The 23265-nt window shown below is 42.0% G+C and overlaps 2 protein-coding genes across 8 annotated transcripts in view; both read left to right on the top strand.

Moving 5' to 3' along the window:
- The window catches only part of LOC145467889 (SWI/SNF-related matrix-associated actin-dependent regulator of chromatin subfamily A member 4-like), a 32436-nt gene extending 28129 nt beyond the window's left edge, over window positions 1-4307 (top strand). For 5 of the 6 annotated variants that reach the window (XM_081451508.1, XM_081451507.1, XM_081451512.1 and 2 more), the window contains 4 exons: window positions 50-95; window positions 632-717; window positions 1625-1729; window positions 2561-4307. In XM_081451508.1, the coding sequence (XP_081307634.1) occupies window positions 50-95; window positions 632-717; window positions 1625-1729; window positions 2561-2638 (315 nt within the window). In that variant the 3' untranslated portion in view covers window positions 2639-4307. The remainder of the gene's footprint in view (window positions 1-49; window positions 96-631; window positions 718-1624; window positions 1730-2560) is intronic. The other variant, XM_081451510.1, reaches the window with a different exon arrangement.
- Window positions 4308-4403: 96 nt separating this feature from the next.
- LOC145467881 (uncharacterized) overlaps window positions 4404-23265 on the top strand; it is a 31814-nt gene continuing 12952 nt past the window's right edge. Inside the window, exons 1-15 of one of the 2 annotated variants that reach the window (XM_081451492.1) lie at window positions 4404-5447; window positions 6925-7321; window positions 7865-8277; window positions 9179-9325; window positions 9814-9892; window positions 10047-10531; window positions 14118-14196; window positions 14530-15014; window positions 16026-16104; window positions 16387-16874; window positions 17886-17964; window positions 18241-18728; window positions 19316-19394; window positions 19766-20262; window positions 22361-22990. In XM_081451492.1, the coding sequence (XP_081307618.1) occupies window positions 4940-5447; window positions 6925-7321; window positions 7865-8277; window positions 9179-9325; window positions 9814-9892; window positions 10047-10531; window positions 14118-14196; window positions 14530-15014; window positions 16026-16104; window positions 16387-16874; window positions 17886-17964; window positions 18241-18728; window positions 19316-19394; window positions 19766-20262; window positions 22361-22990 (4933 nt within the window). In that variant the 5' untranslated portion in view covers window positions 4404-4939. The remainder of the gene's footprint in view (window positions 5448-6924; window positions 7322-7864; window positions 8278-9178; window positions 9326-9813; window positions 9893-10046; window positions 10532-14117; window positions 14197-14529; window positions 15015-16025; window positions 16105-16386; window positions 16875-17885; window positions 17965-18240; window positions 18729-19315; window positions 19395-19765; window positions 20263-22360; window positions 22991-23265) is intronic. The other variant, XM_081451493.1, reaches the window with a different exon arrangement.

Raw genomic sequence — 23265 nt, 5'->3', positions numbered from 1 at the left:
TAGATTGAGAAAGATTGAGAAGGATTTCATTTGGTAATTTTTCTTTTAGGAAGGCGACGGTGAAGAAGGAGAGTCAGTAGGATCAGACATGGAAGGTCAGAATCTGAAAAAATCTCCTGACGTACTTTCATTGCATATCCTTTAATTTAGCCTGAAATAATTTGTTTCAAAATCAATTCAATTTTTCCTGAGATGATACACGCTCGTCGTGATAGTGCATGACTATTTTTATATCTGTCCCAAACTTGAAATCTCACTTCTCTTTACTCAGTCTTGTATATTTCTTTCATTAGTAGTTCTGAAAATTTCAGATATGTCCAGGATTGAATGCTAATGAGATTCAAATTACTTATGAGAAGCATCACAAAGTGTCCTCAGTGGTAAAAAGTCACCAAAACACACACAATTCTGTCCAATATGAAGTAATAAAATGTCAAATAACCTTGCCAAATAAGAAGTACTAATTTGGTAATGCATCACAATAGTCTCTTAGTGGATGATTTTCTTTATTCTTTCCACACCCGTGTGCTTGATAATATATCGATATTGTAAGGAGAAATTCCTCTTTAAGCTCTGTCCGAGTTACAGTGAGGGTTGAGACTAATGGAGTGTCCATATTTTGATTTCTTAGCTGGAAGCAGTCAGTCTTCTCTGAAGATGCGTATTAAACTCGGCAAGCAATCAGTGGAAAAGGCGAAAATTGAGCTTGGAGGAGCTGTAAGTTGAAATTTGAGCCTCCTCACCAGCCTCTCTGTAGGTCACTCTGGATCCGTATTGTTCACGGAAACCGTCCGTTAGACTTACAGATCTGGAAGTCGGCGTTTGAGTGCTGACCAGAGTCTTGGTGTTGTGTTCTTTGGCAAAACACGTAACTCTGAGACTCTACTTTCTCCACCTAGGTGTACAAATGGTTAGCGACAAATTTTTTGAGCAATTTGAACATTCTAAGGCGTCACCTACTATAGGTTAGCTTCCCCTCCTGGAGGCGTCCCCTGTATCATTCCAAGTTAATTCTTGCTACGGAAATCAGAGTTCGGCACTTGCACCAAATTGCCACCAGGATTAGAGCTCAATGTTATTTAATTTAAATAAGATACACATCGTAAATTTTTTATTAAAATCAGCGTAATAAACCATATTTTTCGGTTCGGCGCAAATGGCCATAATGTCCATAGTGGTACCAATGGCTACGAACTCACTTTCGCGCACTGTATTCAACAGGTTTTGTGTGTTTACCTCGCACTTCCAAACTTTTACCAGCAAAATACATTTGTACTTGTACTGAATCCAGTCTCAACTCTTCTCAGAGCAAAGATTATCATAAAACACCTTCATCAAAGCATATTTTTCCAGCTTAACAACACTCCCTAGTACAACATGCTGGTTTTAATTCCTTTTCTAACATCTCTGAACAAATTCACCTCAGTTTCCGCTCTGATGTAAAACAGAGTAGGTCGTGCTGGATTGTAGATATTTCATTCTTTCCGTGCCCCAGCTTCTGCGTCACAATTTCAACCTTGGTTCTTCTTTTTGTTTTGTGCTTTCTCCGCAATACCCCAAATGGAATTTGTCGAGAAGAAAACTAGTCTAAAATCCGCGCCTTTTCGTGTTTCACTAACTTTAGCAGAAGAAAAAGCGTCGCGGACGCCCGCCCCGAATCCGACAGGAACCGAGCGATAACGAAGCTGACTCGTACCCGCCTTCGGAGAAAGGTTACAGCAGTGAAGGGGTGAGTGCATTGTTTTGTGTTGCCTATTTAAAACAAAACATCATTCGTTACTTTATCTGTAGTCTCCTTTGCAGCCGTTGTTTGGATCGTCACGCAACGTCACGTGGAAGAGCGTTGCGTGACGGTCCAAGTGATGCCTGCGAATGAGTCTATTTTACCTTTTGCTAGCACCCATCTTGGATCGATTTCCACCGCTCTTTCTTGCCCGTCCCACCCTAACCTATGTTCCTCTTGACAGAAGGCTCACTTGTTATATTATAACGGAGATTGAGCCTGACTCTAATTTTTTGTCGAAACTTTCCCGCGGTGCTGCGCCGTCTGGTGATGAGATGCAAAGAAGCCCCGAAGGAAAGATTGAATGTAACCCTTTGCAATCAGTTGGTTTGTTTTTTACCGTAGTTTTGAATACTCTTGTAGATACTTAGCTGTGAGGTGATAACATGATCGCCTCTATAAATGAAAAAAAGTTTGACGTTTTCTCGTTACTTTAAGTCTGCAGTAAAGTTTAGACTTATAGATAAAAATAAATTAGTAACTGATTCTCTGATTTGCATCGAAGCCGTTAGTCCTTAGCCTGCGAGTAGGCTCACCTTTGAGTCACGCGCGCGAGCGACGAAGAGCAAAGCGATCAAGCAGGAAGGAGTCTGGTGAAGAGGGCAAAACTTTCTCGTCTCGCGGCTACGCCGCTCGAAAAAATCGCAACTTGGAGAGGTTTTCATGCGCGGCAGACATGCAACACAGCTTGGAAAGCTCTGAAAGAGATATTTCCTCTGTACACTAACTCTAGCATTTCTGTTTTTCTGATCTCGCTTCGTTCCTAATATTTTACAGGAGACCTCTGATCGAGAGGAGTTCGCGGGCCCATCACAGGAGGCGGCAGCCTCGCCTTCACAGAGAAAACGACAATGAGAGGACAAAGTGTCACACGGATGCCTTCCCACTAGGCTGCATTGTTTTTTTTTTTCCTAAACTTTCATTGTTCTTGTTACTGGGTAAAACAATTAAAATTTGTAGTAAGAGTGAACTTAAATGTTAATTCCTAGAGATGACTTTGTTGTGATGGATGGTCTTGTGCGAATATAAAGCCTGTAACAGCTCTCAGAAATGTTTGATGACTAAACTAGAGTCTGAAACTTCAAACGAAAAAAAGACTAAATTTACCGAAGATTTAGAAGAAAAAAAACACGTGTACAACTAAAAGAAGCTGCATTGTGAGATTCAATTTTGTTTTCTTCCTCTTTTTCTCTGTGAGATAGGGTGGAGGCTCTGTGAAACCCAAATTAATATTTGTTCCAGAACAAATTTTCAGCTTAATGTATTCGAGTTGTTGGTGCAGCATCTTAGGCAGTGTCCACACTATGCCAGAGAAATTTGAAAACGCAGCTACGGTTAGGCCTACCGTCCACACTAATCCGCCACGAAAACGGAGCTTTCCGAAAACGCTTTTCAGTTCGGAGGAATTTGAAAACGCCGACTTTTCGTTTTCGTGTGGACGGAAAACATTTTGGAAACGGAACTTTTCGAAAACGATGGCGTCATGAAAATCAGGTGATTTCCCTGACCGAGTTTTCCTCAAACGCAAATCCGAAATGACCGAGGAGTGTGTGGACTGTGTGGACTGGGCCTTGTAACGTGTAGCTTGCGCACAGAGCTTCCAGTTTCCTACTCCGCCCCGCGTGGGTGAAATGTGACGTACCATGGTTGGTTGAACTAATGTTGACTTATGTTGTAGAGTAGTGTGCGAACATTTAGGCGGCTTGGGGCTCGGCTTTTCTGTTGATGTTTTCATTACTCTGGCCTGTGTTACTTGAACTGTTCCTTTTGTTAAAGGTGAAACAAACAACTGTAGTGAAACAGAAAAAAGGAATAACTAGGTCTTTTTGTCATTCTGCTGTAAAGTAAGATTTTCTGTTGCTTGTTGTTAGTCGTATAGTTTCGACACGAGGACAAGGCTGTTATTTTCAAGTTTCGTTTGTGTGTTCTTGGGGGGTGAATCATTTGACTTTTGAGGGGGGAGGGTTGATTTGGTATAAGCATGGATTGTTTTAACTCTTATCATGCTCTAGGAATTTTTTTCTCGGGGCGTGCGTATGTATCCGTCTAACAGACTTTTTTTCGGCTCGCTGAACGTCTGTGATTTTTTTTGGCAGTAGTCGTGTGCGTGAATGTTTTTGCTCCTACAAGTATACCTGCAGGAGGTTGTTTTCAAAAGTCATCCACCCCCACCCCTTCAAAAGTCAATTTGTCCACCACTTACAACAATGGTTGTTTTTATGAGTAGACCCTTAAAGTGCATGGTCTTTTTCCGTTTGAACAGACTCGTACCGTTACGTGCTTTGCATGTTATTTAGTTTATAAATACCCTTTGTAAATGTAGTTTTGGGTGATTCTAGTGTATATATTTCGTGTGTAGTTAGCTGTCTGTTGTAGCATGTAATTAAATTCGAACGTATATATTCTAGTAAGTTGTTTTTTCTTTCCTTTTGCCATTTATGTTACTGATGTAACTTTAGTAATACGTTAGACAGCGAGAATTGTAATTACAGATTCTTTGAAATAAAGTTCTAAATGTAAAGCGTCCGTTTGTAGAGACAAGTTTAAGCAAGATGGAAATGTGATCAAAGCCAATTCTGTTTTGAAAGGCGGACTTTTGACCTCTGCTCGCCTGTGCTTGCCTTGCTGTTGAAAGGCAGGTCTGTGTTTCCTTCTCAGGTAGCAAAGCAGAATTTTGCACTGGGCCGTCACGGTGACCGGAAACGAAAAAGATCCTTAAATAATTGACTTATGGCCGGACTGTTCGTTCCGCAAACGGAACGCATGTAAACGGGGAAAAGTGTTAGTTTTTATTTTCGGGGGAAGGGAAGAAGAAAAGAAAAAAAATCTTTTACCAGTAACTCAGGACCCCTGTGTTTCGGCTGGGATTCTTGTGGTGGTGATTCCATGGGTCCACAACTCCCATAATACTTTCAAACAATCTTACATGGCTCAAAAAGATAACTGCAGATATGGGTGTAGTACTCCAGGTAAGGATTACGCACCCACCCCACCTATTTCTATTTTGAGACGCTTGCTGGGCGCGGGCTGTCACCAATCAGACAACATGCTTTGATTGACAAGGCTAACTCGGGTTACGGTTGTCAAAACTGCGCGTAGATAAATTATTTCTCGCCGTGCGAAAGCGTTTCACTTGACATAGTTCAGAGAGCAGAAATGTTCCCAACTGTTGTTAGTGCAAATGTTGGTCCCGGTGTTGTCCTTGGCGTAATTTGGGCGCTTAGTTTTGTATTGCCTTCACAAGCCCAAGGGATCTGTGAACCACTCACTATCCCGCTTTGCCAGGGTCTTGAGTACAATCACACAATATTCCCAAACATGTTGAATCATACATCACAACAAGAAGCTGCTCTTGAGGTGCACCAGTTTACTGCTTTGGTTAAAGTGGGTTGTTCGAGAGATTTGGCGTTTTTTATTTGTTCCGTGCACGCTCCATACTGCTCGGTGTCGACGAATTTGACGTTTCCAGTTCCGCCTTGCCGTTTTCTTTGTAACAGGGCTAAACAAGGCTGTGAAGTGCTGATGAAACGTTTCGGCTTCGCATGGCCAGACAGTTTAAGGTGCGATAGATTTCCAAAGCTGGGTGAAGAGATTTGCGTGGATGTTGATAGGACAGGCAAGACCGTCACGGTCCAGCTGCCGACAGTCGAAAGAGTCAAAAGAGGTAAGGCCCTGCTTGAACTTGTGAACATACAATCGTATGTTAACATTGTATTACTTGCGAACGCAAATAGTTTTTCAGGCAAAAACATGCTATATGTTTAAATTAACTTCCTCCTGTAAAGAGGATATTTTTCTTACACTCTTTCTGTAAACCACCAATTCCTTCCATTTGTTTGCGTGACACGGTGAGGAAAATGAAGGCAACGCGGAAAAACAGGATTATTTTTTCTGAAGAGCAGTGCAAAAATTCTTTTGACTCAGTGTTTCCCTCAGAAAAATCAGGTTCCTTTGAGTATTTCAGCTGGATGAAGGGAATAACGGACATTTTAAATTTCAAAGACAGAAATAGTGAATTAAACGAGCGATTTGGTGAGTTTTCCGTTATTCTCTTATAGCATGTAGTAACAGTCAACGCAAAACCCACCAAATAGCTCAAATTCGCTATTTTGAGCCGCAGAAACGACTACACAACAACTGAGGTAGGTTTACGTTTATTTCGAGCTTTAACATAGACGTTGCTTGATATTCACGATATTAAGACTCTTCAATATTCCCATACATTTCTTTATATTTCGAACATACAAACAGACACGCCGCTTGTATGGGCCCCTTGTGGTGGACTGAAAAACGATCTTGTGCCCCTAGACATCAGTCAGGCCCCGTCCGCATCCCGCCGGAGAGATTTGAAAATGCAGTTATATTCCTTCGGTTAGGTCTACCGTCCACTCTAATCTGGACTGAAAAGTCTGAAAATGGAGCTTTTCGACAACGCTCTTCAAACCGGAGGAATTTGAAAACGCCACCTTCGCGTTTTGTCGTGGACGTAAAACATTTTGAAAACGGACGTTTCTCCGAAGTATAATGACGTCATGATGATCATGTGATTACCCCTAACCCTTAAGGTACACTCAAGCTTTTCTACCGCCGGTTTTCAAATTTCTTCGGCGTAGTGTGGACGGAAAAAATTTGATGCGTTTTCGGAGTGAAAATTCCGTTTTCAAATTCCTGCGGCGTGGTATGGACGAGGCCTCAGAATCTTGCGTTGGAAAGAATCATGTTCGAGAGCTCCATGGACCTCTCGACCGGGAAATAACATTCTTATCTTTTGTAAAGCAATTACCTCTTTACTCGCGATATCACTGACCTACGAGAACTCCCTCTTTTTTCTCAATGTTAGCATCCATGATGTTAGTCAAGAAGCCGCGCGAAAATCTCGTTCGTTCGTTGCTTCGTTTGTTCGATCGTTCGTTCCCTTCGCTCGTTCGTTGCTTCGTTTGTTCGATAGTTCGTTCCTTCGCTCGTTCTTGCTTCGTTTGTTCGAGCGTTCGTTCCTTCGTTCATTCGAGCGTTTATTCCTTCATCCTCCCCTTCGTTCGTTCCTTCTTTTGTTCCGGCATTCGTTTCTCTGATTGTTTATCGTCTCTTTATTTGTGTGTTAATTTGTTTATTTGTTTACCATACGATCTGCTTTGTAGCAGAAGACACAGATGTACTCCTTCTGTTCGCTAACCGCCGCGACATACGCCGTATCCACGTGGGTTCAGACCTTCTGGCACATGGGGAGTTGGTGACAAGCCAGATAGCAGCTGTAGCAATAGACTACGACTATGATACGGGATTTATTTACTGGACTGATGTTGTCTTGGGTAATATTCAGCGCACACTGTTCGATGGCACAAGAAAAATCGAAGTGGTGGTGAGAGGCCTGAAGTCTCCTGAAGGACTGGCTGTTGATTGGATTAATAAGAAGTTATATTGGACTGACGCAGGTGCAGATGTGATTGAAGTAGCTGAGTTTAATGGTCGACATAGGATGGCTTTGATTACAACAGGGATTGGGAATCCGAGAGCCATTGTTGTTCATCCCATTACTGGGTAAGCGTAAGTCTTCTCTGTTGTCCTGTACGTGGAGTGTATTTCTGTTGGTTAATTGCCTCCCGAGACAGACGGAAGCCATCAACAACAGTGTATTCGTGTTGTGGTGTTAGTTGTTTGCCTTTTTAATCTTTTAAAGTAGTTTTCAATTGAGTGTCGCAAAACCAAAACCAATGTTATCACTCTAGCCAATCACAAAAGACAGACAATCCAATGAACCAATCAAAACTCAAAGTAAATACGCGTAGCTGACGAAAAGCGCAGGAAAACGTGCACGAGCAAGTGCTGATTGATTTTGGTTATCATTCTGATTGGATGAAGAGTGGCGCGAGTTTTTCTATTAAAACCAATCGTGTAACGTAGCAATGCAAAACCAATTACTTTTCGACACAAGTGAAAACCGTGCAATAATTATGAATTATCGCAGCACCAAGAAACTACCAGTTTTCTAGGCAATCTTTTCGAGTTTTTCAACAACAGTAAACTACATTAGAGTTTCACAATCGGTGATAAACCTAGTTGAATTTGTTTCTTCTCCTGCAGATACATGTTCTGGTCAGATTGGGGTGCCGCAGCCAAGATTGAAAAATGTGCAATGGACGGAGACAGTACCTCGCGACAAGTCCTCGTCAACCGAGACATCGTGTGGCCAAACGGACTAACAATAGACTATCAAGAAGAGCGGATCTGGTGGGTGGACGCTAGTCTGGGGACAGTCGAGTCCATGCTCTTGAACGGTCAAGATCGGAAGATTACCATACGCAACTGGGGTGTTCGCTACACCTTTGGCATCACTGTTTTCCAAGACTGGATCTACTTGACGAGACGTAGTCGAGGACGAAGGGTCGTTAAAATTAGAAAGAATGGTCGTGGAGGAATTGAGAGGATAGAGCGACACTTGTATGGACCGAGAGGGATTGTGGTTTATAACCGATTGAGGCAGCCTGGAGCGAAAGGTCAGTAATGGTATTCGGGGTGGGGGAAGTTGGGCAAGAGCTCTCCATATGTCACTTTCACATTGACGTTTTTGGTACCTTTAAAGGGGCTTAAGTCGTTTTGCGATTCCTGTTTTAGATTTGCTTTTCTATTGTGATACTAGCTTTTAGAGTGAGTTTTCAAAGTAAGCTGCGCTTGATCGCACAGTGTAAGTAAATACAGTGGAACTCCGTTAATCCGGTCATGAACGGGCGAAATTAATCTGGCCATATTGAAGTGGTTCTTTAAATAAGAAAATGACTGACTGAGCTTTTGTTCAGGCTAGAAGAAAGTGGCCTTATGACGCGGTGGCCGTAAGGCGAGATTCCACTATACTGTCCATTGTTGACCAATCTGCCTGCCTTTTCTCCGCTAGGGATGGAAAGATGTTTTGCTTGTTTCTTTCGGGTTAACCAGGGGCGTTGTCTCCGGGCGTAATCCTTTTCATTTAGGAAGTCTGTCTATGGGTTCTGATGTTTGTTTGTTTGTTTAGGAATTCCTCCATGCCTCCATTCCAGGCGTTTATTAACATTTATTAAATAACCGAAATACTACGTGCGCTCTCATTGGTCAATAGGTGTGTTTAGATGGGAATTTGTCAACACGGTTGTTACGTTTTAGATTCGCGCGTATTTCGGAGAATTATTCTATAAAAGCAGAAGAGCACTTTTTTCCGTGTTTACATAGCCTCATCTAAACACTCGTGGAGCTGGGACAATTCTCGAAAGTTATCGAATTCTCCCAACCCTTCTCGTGTTTAGATGAGACTATATAAGCGTGGTAAAAGTGCTCTATTGCTTAGATATTTGTTGCATTTTCAAGAATTATTTTTCCGTTCCTCTGCTGTTTGTGTGTAAGTGGCGGCCATTTTTTTGATTTCAGTCAACCCATGTCGCCCCTCTTCAAACGCTGTAAGTTGCAGTCACGTCTGTCTGTTAGCTCCAACAAATGTTCGTCCAGAGGGATTTTCTTGTCACTGTCCACCTGGATTAGTGCTTCTACAAGATCAAAAGACCTGCAATTCTACAGGTAACAGTTATGCGTTAATGTTTTAATGGCTATAATGAAGGTTTTGGTGATATCGTGTCGATATGGAGTAACTACTCTCCGACAGAATACACTCAGAAATCAACATGCATGCTTGTATTGCAACGCGCTGATCCTTACTTGGTTACTCGACGACTTAGTAGTAGTCCGTTTTGTGTACGTTGAAGGTCAGAACAACGGATGAAAAGCTATAAGAATGATTTCGCTTCGCTTCAGCACCATTCTCCTCTGTTAAGTGTGCTCCATTAGAGGGAGAATTTCCTCCTTTCGGGCCTTGTAATTGCCAACATAACAGGGTCGGGGTCAACCCGGGAGCCTCTCTCTTAGATACGCCTGTTCAAAACTTTCTCAACTTCCACTAAGGAGTATTGGCGATAAAAAAGATTCCATTGAAATATGTCCAGACAATTTCGTTTAGGGGGAACAGACCCTAAAGAAAGACCTAAGTGGGAATTTTTCTCTATTTATAGATGCGTTTTTGTGCAAAGAAGAAACCTGTCTCAATGGAGGCACGTGTTTCGAACAAGCTGACACCCTTCCCTCTTGCAGGTAAGCTAGGATAGGCAGACGAGTGACTTCTTCTCGTGTTCCACTTATAAAAGCGTGAATGATAGTATTTCATTTATGCCTATTCTTTATTATACTTTATTGCATTCACAGAATGCCGCAGACATAATTAACTATATTTTTTTTTTCCTTTTAGCTGTCCTCCGAAGTACAGTGGAGCCAGATGTGAAACATTCATCCCAACCCTCCCCCCAGTGGCTACTAAATTTCCCACTAACAAACAAAGAATCTGTGAACCACTCACTATTCCGCTTTGCCAGGGTCTTGAGTACAATCACACACTATTTCCAAACTTGTTGAATCATACATCACAACAAGAAGCTGCTGTTGAGGTGCACCAGTTTTTTCCTTTGGTGCAAGTGGGTTGTTCAAAAGATTTCGCGTTTTTTCTTTGTTCCGTCTACGCTCCGATGTGCTGGGTGGACACTCCAGTTCCGCCTTGCCGTTCTCTTTGTAACAGTGCAAAACACGGCTGTGAGGCGATGCTGAACAGATCTGGCTTCAGTTGGCCAGAGAGTTTAAGATGCGACAGATTTCCAGAATTGGTTGAAGAGATCTGCGTTACTAGAAACATGAACAGCACAAGCGTGGCTACTCTTCAACCACCGGCATCAAAGACTAGTAAGTACAACACTGGTATTCTTAATGGATCGTTGTGTTTTGTAAAACTACTTCGCATATCAAGGAAAGCATGATAACACAAGTTTGTAAATAACTTAAGCGCGCCTGTAAACAGACTCACTGAGCTGAAAGTAAGATGTTTAACTCCCTCGCTTTCAAAGTCAAACTAATGTGGTATTAAAAGGGGATTAAGAAGTAAAGGGCGGGGAGGAGGGGAGAGGCGGGTTAAATAGGTAAATGAAAGGTAGCACTTTTCTTTTTTGAATCAAGGCACCAGAATGCAGGTGAAAGCTTTCTAAGTTAAAAGAGGAAATTAAATGGTTATGAAGCCCGACAAAGTTTAAAAGAGCAAACTAAGATGCCGGGATATTTATGATGGTAGATCCACGACGGGGCACAATCTTTTGTATCACCATTTCATGCGTCGGTTGAGTTACGCCTTAGAAATATAATATGTCAAACTTTATTGTATTTTGTGCGCGTTTAAAGTCAGAATGACATATAAAAAGCCGTAAGAATGGTTTGCTGGGCTTCAAACTATTTTCCTCTTTTTGAAGTGTCCTCTTATAGGAGGAGAATTTCGTTCTATTGGGCGTTGTACTTGCCAACAATATAGCGGGGAGCGACCCGTGAGCCTCCCCCTTAGATCTTGCGTCAACCTCTATTAAGGAATCTTGGCGGTGACAGAAGATTCCATTCAGATATGTCCAGACAGTTTTGTTTAGGGAGGGGGGTACCTCTGGTCCGTCCTTCAGCAAAAAGAAGAAGCACTCTGTTAGGCCCCTTCCCTGGATCCGCTATAAACTTTGCACTTCAGGAAGATTCTTTTAACATAATCCCAACCAGTTTGTTTTTCGATCGACGATGTTTGTGTTAAGAGCAGCTTCGCCTAAATATCAACTAGACTTGGTAATAGCGAAAAAATCGAATTTTTTCAAACTCGCCCAGAATGAAGCCCTACGGGCACTAGTTACAAAAATATTGTTTTAAGCTCGATAAATCAAAAAAAATTTTTTTACGCAATTTTTTCGTTTCGATGCCCCAAATCGGCCATAATCGATCGAAAATGAGCGGCATATTCAGAGGCTTGTAAACTCAAAAGTAAAACTCTTCATTACAAACTGATTGCACGTCGTATTTGTACTTTCTTTCTTGTCTATTTAGAGCTAAATAGATCGCGATTTGATTAGAACTAAAATATTTGATGAATTTTCTAAATTAACGACCCAAGACAGCTTCACAAGAGGTCTACATTTAGCCTATTTTCAAATGCTAAAAAGGCGTTCTGGTACGCGGCTTTTCCCAAAACGACTAGTTTGGTCTGAAAGAGCATTGTCTTTTCTTCAAATTAGTGAAATAAAATTTTTGGGTAAATAAAATCGTGAGCGCTGAGATAGCGAACTAAATGCAGCACTTCTTTCTGAAAACGTGACCTTTGACCCAAGCGTTACGAAACCGATTACTGCAAGAAAACCCGGAAGAAAAGCAAACACTTCGTTATTTTGAAACAATTTCTAGTGATATCTCTCCGAAACCATGACTGCAAGAAACTCTTTCCAGATGTGAAATCTTACAGGGTCAAAGAAGGAGCTAAAGAGCGCATTTTGTTACAATAACTTTGTTTGCTGAGAATTGACTTGAAGTCAATTCCAGTGAAATTTGCAAACTTGAAGTATGTTAGCCGATACTTACCTGAATATTTATATTTACAGAAGAGTCGTCTTCTTGGATTAACCTTCAAAAGAAGCTAGACCCAGATCTGGAAACCTCTAAAAGAAGAAATGTTTAATGTTCCGTGACCTGCCCGCAGCTATAAATTCCATGCACATGCCGACCGCATGTCGTAAAACTAACTGACCTCCACTGACAGTTTCCTAGGGCAACCCCAAAATAAACAATCCCCAAAAATGTAAAGTGAAATTTGCTGTCTTCATGAACAGTTAGAAGCTAGAGTCAAGTTCCATTACCTTTTAAAAGTGCTTGATTTTACTTTGTTCACTCAATAATTACTGTCACGTTCGAATACTGCGTAGTATCGGTCACGCCAAAACACTGTAGACCATATGCAGACTGAGTAAGTTTCCCACACAAAGTCTTGTATGCGTTTGTCTATTGAATCTAACGTCAAATACTGCGCTTGTGCGGCCTGTGGATAAATGACAAACGTTCAGATATATTGAACACTATTTTGTAACTAGAGCCAAAAAAAATGAGTCAAAATGAAAGGTCCAAACAAGTGTCTGCAGTCTGCACGGTCTGCACTGTTTTGGCGTGACCGGTTCGCGGAATGCGAGCGTGACAGTAAGAAGAATTGAGTGAACAAAGTCGACGCAAACAAATAAAATCAAGCACTTTGAAACGGTGATGGAACTTGACTCTAGCTTCTAACTGTTCATGAAGACAGCCAATTTCACTTTACATTTTTGGGGATTGTTTATTTTGGGGTTGCCCGTGGAAACTGTCAGTGGAGGTCAGTTAGTTTTACGACAAACATGCGGTTGGCATGTGCATGGAATTTATAGCAGCGGGCAGGTCACGGAACATTAAACATTTCTTCCTTTAGAGGTTTCCAAATCTGGGTCCAGCTTCTTTTGAAGGTTAATCCAAGAAGACGACTCTTCTGTAGGTATAAATATTCAGGTAAGTATCGGCTAACATACTTCAAGTTTGCAAATTTCACTGGAATTGACTTCAAGTCAATTCTCAGCAAACAAAGTTATTGTAACAAAATGCGCCCTTTAGCTCCTTCTTTGACCCTGTAAGATTTCACATCTGGAAAGAGAATCTTGCAGTCATGGTTTCAGAGAGATATCACTAGAAATTGTTTCAAAATAACGAAGCGTTTGCTTTTCTTCCGGGTTTTCTTGCAGTAATCGGTTTCGTAACGCTTGGGTCAAAGGTCACGTTTCAGAAAGAAGTGCTGCATTTAGTTCGCTATCTCAGCGCTCACGATTTTATTTACCCAAAAATTTTATTTCACTAATTTGAAGAAAAAACAATGCTCTTTCAGACCAAACTAGTCGTTTTGGGAAAAGCCGTGTACCAGAACGCCTTTCTAGCATTTGAAAATAGGCTAAATGTAGACCTCTTGTTAAGCTGTCTTGAGCCGTTAATTTAGAAAATTCATCAAATATTTTAGTTCTAATCAAATCGCGATCTATTTAGCTCTAAATAGACAAGAAAGAAAGTACAAATACGACGTGCAATCAGTTTGTAATGAAGAGTTTTACTTTTGAGTTTACAAGCCTCTGAATATGCCGCTCATTTTCGATCGATTATGGCCGATTTGGGGCATCGAAACGAAAAAATTGCGTAAAAAAAAAATTTTTGATTTATCGAGCTTAAAACAATATTTTTGTAACTAGTGCCCGTAGGGCTTCATTCTGGGCGAGTTTGAAGAAATTCGATTTTTTTCGCTATTTCCAAGTCTAGTTGATATTTAGACGAAGCTGCTCTTAAAAACGTATCAACACTCGCCTTGATTTCTCAAAATTAAATATGTCAGCGCCTCGAAAGCTAAGTCAAACAATGATTATGAGAAGAAGAGTAAAGTAGAATTTTTTCTCTCTCTGTTCTTTTTTCATAGATTCGTTTTTGTGCAAAGAAGGATCCTGTCTCAATGGAGGCACATGTATCGAGGAAGCCGACACTCTTCCTTCCTGTAGGTAAGCTCAGATAAGGACCCGCGTGACTTAAAAACGTTTTGAGCAAGAGTTAAAAGAAGAACAAAGAACGATTTCAAAATCTTTGTTTAACCTGAGCCACGGACGAACCTTATTCAGTTCTGAAACGCGTAGTGGTTCTGTAGTTGTAGTAGTAGTAGTAGTAGTATACTTTATTTACCCTCGGATTTACCCTCTGTACACTTTATTCTTCTCGTGTTCCATTTACAAAAGCGTGAACGATAGAATTTCATTTATGCCTATTCTTTATTATACTTCATTGCATCCACAGAATGCGGCGGACATAATTAACTAAATATGTTTTTTTCCGTTTAGTTGCCCTCCGAAGTACAGTGGAGCCAGATGTGAAATATTCATCCCAACCCTCCCCCCAGTGGATACTAAATCTCCCACTAACAAACAGAGCATCTGTGAACCACTCACTATTCCGCTTTGCCAGGGTCTTGAGTACAATCACACAATATTTCCAAACTTGTTGAATCATACATCACAACAAGAAGCTGCTGTTGAGGTGCACCAGTTTTTTCCCTTGGTGCAAGTGGGTTGTTCAAAAGATTTCGCATTTTTTCTTTGTTCCGTCTACGCTCCGATGTGCTGGGTGGACACTCCAGTTCCGCCTTGCCGTTCTCTTTGTAACAGTGCAAAACACGGCTGTGAGGCGATGCTGAACAGATCTGGCTTCAGTTGGCCAGAGAGTTTAAGATGCGACAGATTTCCAGAATTGGTTGAAGAGATCTGCGTTACTAGAAACATGAACAGCACAAGCGTGGCTACTCTTCAACCACCGGCATCAAAGACTAGTAAGTACAATACTGGTATTCTTAATGAATCGTTGTGTTTTGTAAAACTACTTCGCATATCAAGGAAAGCATGATAACACAAGTTTGTAAATAACTTAAGCGCGCCTGTAAACAGACTCACTAAGCTGAAAATAAGATGTTTAACTCCCTCGCTTTCAAAGTCAAACTAATGTGGTATTAAAAGGGGATTAAGAAGTAAAGGGCGGGGAGGAGGGGAGAGGCGGGTTAAATAGGTAAATGAAAGGTAGCACTTTTCTTTTTTGAATCAAGGCACCAGAATGCAGGTGAAAGCTTTCTAAGTTAAAAGAGGAAATTAAATGGTTATGAAGCCTGACAAAGTTTAAAAGAGCAAACTAAGATGCCAGGATATTTATGATGGTAGATCCACGACGGGGCGTAATCTTTTGTATTACCATTACACGTGTCGGTTGACTTACGTCTTAGAAATAATATGTCAAACTTTCTCGTGTTTTGTGCGTGTTTAAGGTCAGAATGACATGTAAAAAGCCGTAAGAATGGTTTGCCGGGCTTCAAACTATTTTCCTCTTTTTGAAGTGTCCTCTCATAGGAGGAGAATTTCGTTCTATTGGGCCTTGTAGTTGCCAACAATATAGCGGGGAGCGACCCGTGAGCCTCCCCCTTAGATCTTGCGTCAACCCCCATTAAGGAATCTTGGCGGTGAGAGAAGATTCCATTGAGATATGTCCAGACAGTTTCGTTTAGGGAGAGGGGGTACCTCTGGTCCCTCGTTCTTCAGCAAAAAGTAGAAGCACTCTGTTAGGCCCCTTCCCTGGATCCGCTATAAACTTTGCACTTCAGGAAGATTCTTTTAACATAATCCAAACGAGTTTGTTTGTAGATCGACGATGTTTGTGTTAAAAACGTATTAACGCTCGCCTTGACTTCTCAAAATTATATATGTCAGCGCCTCGATAACTAAATGGAACAAATCAATAGGAGAAGAAGATTAAAGTGAGAATTTCATTTTCTCTCTCTGCTCTTTTTTCATAGGTTCGTTTTTGTGCAAAGAAGGAACCTGTCTCAATGGAGGCACGTGTATCGAGCAAGCCGACACTCTTCCTTCCTGTGGGTAAGCTCAGATAAGGAGTCGGGTGACTTAAAAACATTTTGAGCTAGAGTTCAAAGAAGAACAAGAAACGATTTCAAAATCTTTGTTTAACCTGAGCAACGGACGAACCTAATTCAGTTCTGAAATGCGTAGTGGTTCTGTACACTTTGTTCTTCTCGTGTTCCATTTGTAAAAGCGTGAATGATAGTATTTTATTTATGCCTATCCCTTATTATACTTCATTGCATCCACAGAATGCGGCAGACATAATTAACTAAATATGTTTTTTTTTTTTCCTTTTAGCTGTCCTCCGAAGTACAGTGGAGCCAGATGTGAAATATTCATCCCAACCCTCCCCCCAGTGGATACTAAATCTCCCACTAACAAACAGAGCATCTGTGAACCACTCACTATCCCGCTTTGCCAGGGTCTTGAGTACAATCACACAATATTTCCAAATATGTTCAATCATACATCACAACAAGAAGCTGCTGTTGAGGTGCACCAGTTTTTTCCTTTGGTGAAAGTGGGTTGTTCGAAAGATTTCGCATTTTTTCTTTGTTCCGTCTACGCTCCGATCTGCACGGTGTTAAATACTCCAGTTCCGCCTTGCCGTTCTCTTTGTAACAGTGCAAAACACGGCTGTGAGGCGATGCTGAACAGATCTGGCTTCAGTTGGCCAGAGAGTTTAAGATGCGACAGATTTCCAGAATTGGTTGAAGAGATCTGCGTTACTAGAAACATGAACAGCACAAGCGTGGCTACTCTTCAACCACCGGCATCAAAGACTAGTAAGTACAATACTGGTCTTCTTAATAAATCATTGTGTTTTGTAAAACTACTTCGCATATCAAGGAAAGCATGATAACACAAGTTTGTAAATAACTTAAGCGCGCCTGTAAACAGACTCACTGAGCTGAAAATAAGATGTTTAACTCCCTCACTTTCAAAGTCAAACTAATGTGGTATTAAGAGGGGATTAGAAATGGAGGGCGGGCGAGGGTTTTGGGAGGGGTAAATGGGTAAATGAAAGGTAGCACTTTTCTTTTTTGAATCAAGGCACCAGAATGCAGGTGAAAGCTGTCCAAGTTAAAAGAGGAAATTAAATGGTTATGAAGCCCGACAAAGTTTAAAAGAGCAAACTAAGATGCCAGGATATTTATGATGGTAAATCCACGACGGGGCACAATCTTTTGTATTACCATTACACGCGACGGTTGAGTTACGCCTTAGAACTAATATGTCAAACTTTGTTGTGTTTTGTGCGTGTTTAAGGTCAGAATGACATCTAAAAAGCCGTAAGAATGGTTTGCCGGGCTTCAAACTATTTTCCTCTTTTTTAAGTGTGCTCTAATAGGAGGAGAATTTTGTTCTTTTGGGCCTTGTAGTTGCCAACAATATAGCGGGGAGCGACCCGTGAGCCTCTCCCTTAGATCTTGGGTCAATCCCCATTAGGGTATCTTGGCGGTGAGAGAATATTCCATTGAGATATGTCCAGACAGTTTCGTTTAGGGAGGGCGGAGGGGGGGTACCTCTGGTCCCTCGTTCTTCAGCAAAAAGAAGAAGCACTCTCTTAGGCCCCTTCCCTGGATCCGCTATAAACTTTGCACTTCAGGAAGATTCTTTTAACATAATCCAAACGAGTTTGTTTTTCGATCGACGATGTTTGTGTTAAAAACGTGTTAACGCTCGCCTTGATCTCTCGAAATTAAATATGTCAGCGCCTCGATAACTCAATCGAACAATGATTACGAGAAGGAGAGTGAAGTTACAACTTTTTGGGTCTCTTTATTTTTTCATAGGTTCGTTTTTGTGCAAAGAAGGATCCTGTCTCAATGGAGGCACGTGTATCGAGCAAGCCGATACTCTTCCTTCTTGCAGGTAAGCTCAGATAAGGGTTCGGGTGACTTAAAAACGTTTTGAGCTAGAGTTCAAAGAAGAACAAGGAACGATTACAAAAACTTGTTTGACCTAAGCCACTGACGAACCTAATTCATTTTTAATATGCATAGCAGTTCTGTAGGCTTTATTTTTCTCGTGTTCCATTTATAAAAGCGTGAGTGTCAGTATTTCATTTCTGCCTATTCTACACTATACTTTATTGCATCCACAGAATGCCGCAGACAGAGTTAACTAAATATATTTTTTTCCTTTTAGCTGTCCTCCGAAGTACAGTGGAGCCAGATGTGAAATATTCATCCCAACCCTCCCCCCAGTGGATACTAAATCTCCCACTAACAAACAGAGCATCTGTGAACCACTCACTATCCCGCTTTGCCAGGGTCTTGAGTACAATCACACACTCTTTCCAAACTTGTTGAATCATACATCGCAACAAGAAGCTGCTGTTGAGGTGCACCAGTTTTTTCCTTTGGTGAAAGTGGGTTGTTCGAAAGATTTCGCATTTTTTCTTTGTTCCGTCTACGCTCCGATCTGCACGGTGTTAAATACTCCAGTTCCGCCTTGCCGTTCTCTTTGTAACAGTGCTAAACACGGCTGTGAGGCGTTGCTGATCAGGTTTGGCTTCAGTTGGCCAGAGAGTTTAAGATGCGGCAGATTTCCAGAATTGGTTGAAGAGATCTGCGTTACTAGAAACATGAACAGCACAAGCGTGGCTACTCTTCAACCACCGGCATCAAAGACTAGTAAGTACAATACTGGTCTTCTTAATGAATTATTGTGTTTTGTAAAACTACTTCGCATATCAAGGAGAGCATGATAACACAAGTTTGTAAATAACTTAAGCGCACCTGTAAACAGACTCACTGAGCTGAAAATAAGATGTTCAACTCCTTTACTTTCAAATTCAAACCAATGTGATATCATGGAGTTGAAGTAGGGGAGGTGAATTGAAGTACGCTACTTTAAATCTTGTGTCAACTTCCTCCAATGAATACAGGCGGTGATAGAAGATTCCATTGGAATATGTCCTGACAGTTTCGTTTAGCGTCGGGGGGTGGGGGTGAGGAGAAACATCTCTGGTCACTCTTTCCTCAGTAAAAGGAGGAGGCACTCTCTTAGGCCCCTTCCCTGGATCCGCTATAGACTTTGCACTTGAGGAAGATTCTTTTGACATAATCCCAACGAGTTTGTTTTTCGATCGACGATGTTTGTGTTAAAAGCTTATTACCGCTCGCCTTGATCTCTCAAAATTAAATTAGCGCCTCGATAACTCAATGGAACAATGATTATAACAAGAAGCGTAAAGTAAGGATTTTTCTTTTTTTCATAGATTCGTCTTTGTGCAAAGAAGGAACCTGTCTCAATGGAGGCACGTGTTTCGAACAAGCTTACACTCTTCCCTCTTGCAGGTAAGCTAACATAGGCTGACGAGTGACAAAAACATTTTGAGATAGAGTTCAAACAAGAATAAATGACGATAACAGAATCTTTGTTTGACCTAAGGTGTTAATTAACAGACCTATAGCACTTTTTGAGATGCATAACAGTTCAGTTTGTTTTTCTAGTGCCCTATTTATAATAGTTTGATTGACAGTCTTCATTTAGGCCCATACATATTAGTCAATCAATGCTTTCCAGTAGTATACCGTGGCATATTCCACGAGTTATATTGTATTTTCCCGGTTTACACACGAGCCCGGCTTTATAAGGGGACTGTGTATACTGAGACAATTCAAGTGGACAGACATGATATAGTAAGTGTATTGTTTATTTCTTTTAGCTGTCCTTCGAATTATAACGGCACCAGATGTGAAATATTCATCCCAACCGTCCCCCCAGTGGATAGAGATGTTTCCAGCACAATATCTCCCACTACCAAAGAGGCAAACTGTGAACCACTCACTATCCCGCTCTGCCAGGGTCTTGAGTACAATCACACAATATTCCCAAACATGTTGAATCATACATCACAAGCAGAAGCTGCTCTTGAGGTGCTCCAGTTTACTCCTCTGGTAGCAGCGGGTTGCTCGAAAGATTTCGCATTGTTTCTGTGTTCAGTGTATGCTCCGGTCTGCACGGTGTTCAAGACTCTAGTTCCGCCTTGCCGCTCTCTTTGTGACAATGCTAAAGACAGATGTGAATTGCTTATGACAAGTTACGGCTTCGCGTGGCCAGAGAGTTTGAGTTGCGATAGATTTCCAAAATTGGGTGACGCGATCTGTATTAGTAAAAATACTACAAGCAGAGCTACTCCACAGCCGCCGACGACAAAGAATGGTGAGTGCTATACTTACCTTATAAAGGTTTTAAAGAATCGTAAGAATCATTACATCTTCGCACCTATACGAAAAGAAAGTTTTTCTTCGATTTAATCTGTTCCTGGTCCATAGTTTGGAGCAATGAAGGAAAGGGTAATCGAAATAGTTCGCGACATAAAATACAATTCGGATAAACAACTTGTATGGTGGAATAAGCCATTCGTTCCGTTCGTTCGTTCCTTCGTGCGTTTGTTTAATGAGTCAGTCAGTCAGTCATCAATCAGTCAGTCCGTCAGTCCGTCAGCCAGTCAGTCAGTGAATCAGTCAGTCAGCCAGCCAGTCAGCCAGTCAGTCAGTCAGCCAGTCAGCCAGCCAGTCAACCAGTCAGCCAGTCAGCCAGTCAGCCAGTCAGCCAGTCAGCCAGTCAGCCAGTCAGCCAGTCAGCCAGTCAGCCAGTCAGCCAGTCAGCCAGTCAGCCAGTCAGCCAGTCAGCCAGTCAGCCAGTCAGCCAGTCAGCCAGTCAGCCAGTCAGTCAGCCAGCCAGTCAGCCAGTCAGCCAGTCAGCCAGCCAGCCAGTCAGCCAGTCAGCCAGTCAGCCAGTCAGCCAGTCAGCCAGTCAGCCAGTCAGCCAGCCAGCCAGTCAGCCAGTCAGCCAGTCAGCCAGTCGGCCAGCCAGTCAGCCAGTCAGCCAGTTAGCCAGTCAGCCAGTCAGTCAGCCAGCCAGTAAGCCAGTAAGCCACTGAGTCAGTCAGCGAGTCATCCAGTCAGCCAGTCAATCAGTCAGTCATCGGTAAGTCTGTCAGCCAGTTAGCCAGTCAGCCAGTCAGCCAGTCAGCCAGTTAGCCAGTCAGCCAGTCAGTCAGCCAGCCAGTAAGCCAGTAAGCCACTGAGTCAGTCAGCGAGTCATCCAGTCAGCCAGTCAATCAGTCAGTCATCGGTAAGTCTGTCAGCCAGTTAGCCAGTCAGCCAGTCAGCCAGTCAGCCAGTCAGCCAGTCAGCCAGTCAGCCAGCCAGTCAGTCAGTCAGTCAGTAAATCAGTCAGTCAATCCGTTAGTCAGTCAGTCAGTCAGTTTGTCAGTCAGTCATCGATCAACCCGTCAGCCAGTCAGCCAGTCAGTGAGTCATCCAGTGAGCCAGTCAGTCAGTCAGTCAGTCAGTCAGTAAATCAGTCAGTCAGTCAGTTTGTGAATCAGTCATCGATCAGCCAGTCAGCCAGTCAGTGAGTCATCCAATGAGCCAGTCAGCCAATCAGCCAGTCAGCCAGTCAGTCAGTCAGTAGATCAGTCAGTCAGTCAGTTTGTGAGTCAGTCAGCCAGTCAGTGAGTCAGTAGATCAGTCAGTCAGTCAGTCAGTCAGTTTGTGAGTCAGTCATCGATCAGCCAGTCAGCCAGTCAGTGAGTCATCCAGTGAGCCAGTCAGCCAAGCAGTCAGTCAGCCAGCCAGTCAGTCAGTCAGTCAGCCAGTCAGTCAGTCAGTCAGTCAGTCAGTCAGTCAGTCAGTCAATCACCAGGTCAGCCAGTCGGTCGGCCAGCCAGACAGCCAGTCAGTCAGTAATAGATAGATATACATACATACATACATCAACTTTATTAATGTCTTTACATCAAACCGATGGGGAAAAAACCCCTCTACTAATTGGGGACACTTAATATAATTAATAACCTACTAACTATTTTCTACTGAACTGTTAAAAAGCCTATCAATATAATTAACAATATAACATAGTTAAAAACCAACAAACTTTTTCCCAATAACAATCAACTAATGGGATAAATTATTAAAAAGAATTAAGAATTACAAAGGATGCGGTTGGAACAATTCTATCATTACACTTAAAACAAATTTACGGATACGATTACGAGTCAGTCAGCCAGTCGTGTGTTCGTTTTTTCTTTTGTTCGATCATGGTTTGATTTTCCGAAGCTTGCTAACATCTTAAAATTAAAGCCAGCGAAATTAGTGACAAACAACTTTTCGCCGCGTGAAAAAACCCGGTTAAGTATTATTTATGATATAAGAATTTGAAGCGCATGGTTCTAACGTGAATAGTTTTGCACAGTCAGACTGAGTATTTAGATCCGGTTTAAGTTCTCTAATATTAAGCACCTGGTTTAAAGCTGACAGGCCATGCAAAGCGTCGTCAGAATTCCGCTGTAGAGGGAGCCGAAAGTGTATTCCAAGTACCTGGGTTTGCGATGGTGACGCTGACTGTGCAGACCATTCCGATGAAGAGGGCTGTAACATTAACAGTACTTACTCCTGCAGTGTCAGAGAATTTCAGTGTCGAGGCAGTGGAGCGTGTATCTTAAAGACGTTCGTTTGCGACGGCGACAATGATTGCCCAGACAAATCAGATGAAGCAAACTGCAAAAGCACTTGTAACAACCACTTTCACTTTCAATGCCGCGGCAATGGGGAGTGCATTCCCAAAGGCTGGGTGTGTGATGGTGATCGAGACTGTTCTGACAATTCAGATGAAGCAAACTGCACTCAAGTGGTGCCTACATGTAACAGCAGATCATTCCAGTGTGAAGATGGCTCGTGTATTCATGTGAGCTGGCGTTGTGATGGCGATAGAGACTGCAGGGACAATTCAGATGAGCTGAATTGCGCAACCCCTAGCCCCAGTCCTACTCGGCGATGCAACAGTAGTGAGTTCCAGTGTCATTCAGACGGATGTGTCGAGAAAGCCAAACACTGTGACGGTAAACCTGACTGCCAAGATGAATCAGACGAGAAAACATGCGGTGAGAAGCTTGATGTGAATAGTAATAATAATAATAATAATAATAATAACAATAACAATAACAATAACAATAACAATAATAATAATAATAATAATAATAACAATAAACAATAATGACAGTCTGCCGTTTAAACGCTGACCGGGCGTGTGTCCACTAATTTTAGAAAGTGGACGATTGCATGAGCTTGTGAATTAGTATTTTAGGATCTCATGATATTTTTATTTCATCAAAATTTTAGTCTACGATAGTGGAATGTGTGAAGATTTGTAAATAGG

This window comes from Orbicella franksi, chromosome 14, assembly GCF_964199315.1.
Source record: "Orbicella franksi chromosome 14, jaOrbFran1.1, whole genome shotgun sequence".
Taxonomy (NCBI): Eukaryota; Metazoa; Cnidaria; class Anthozoa; order Scleractinia; family Merulinidae; genus Orbicella; species Orbicella franksi.
The sequence above is the reverse complement of the archived record's forward strand: the minus strand, read 5'-3'. Positions and strand labels throughout refer to the sequence as shown.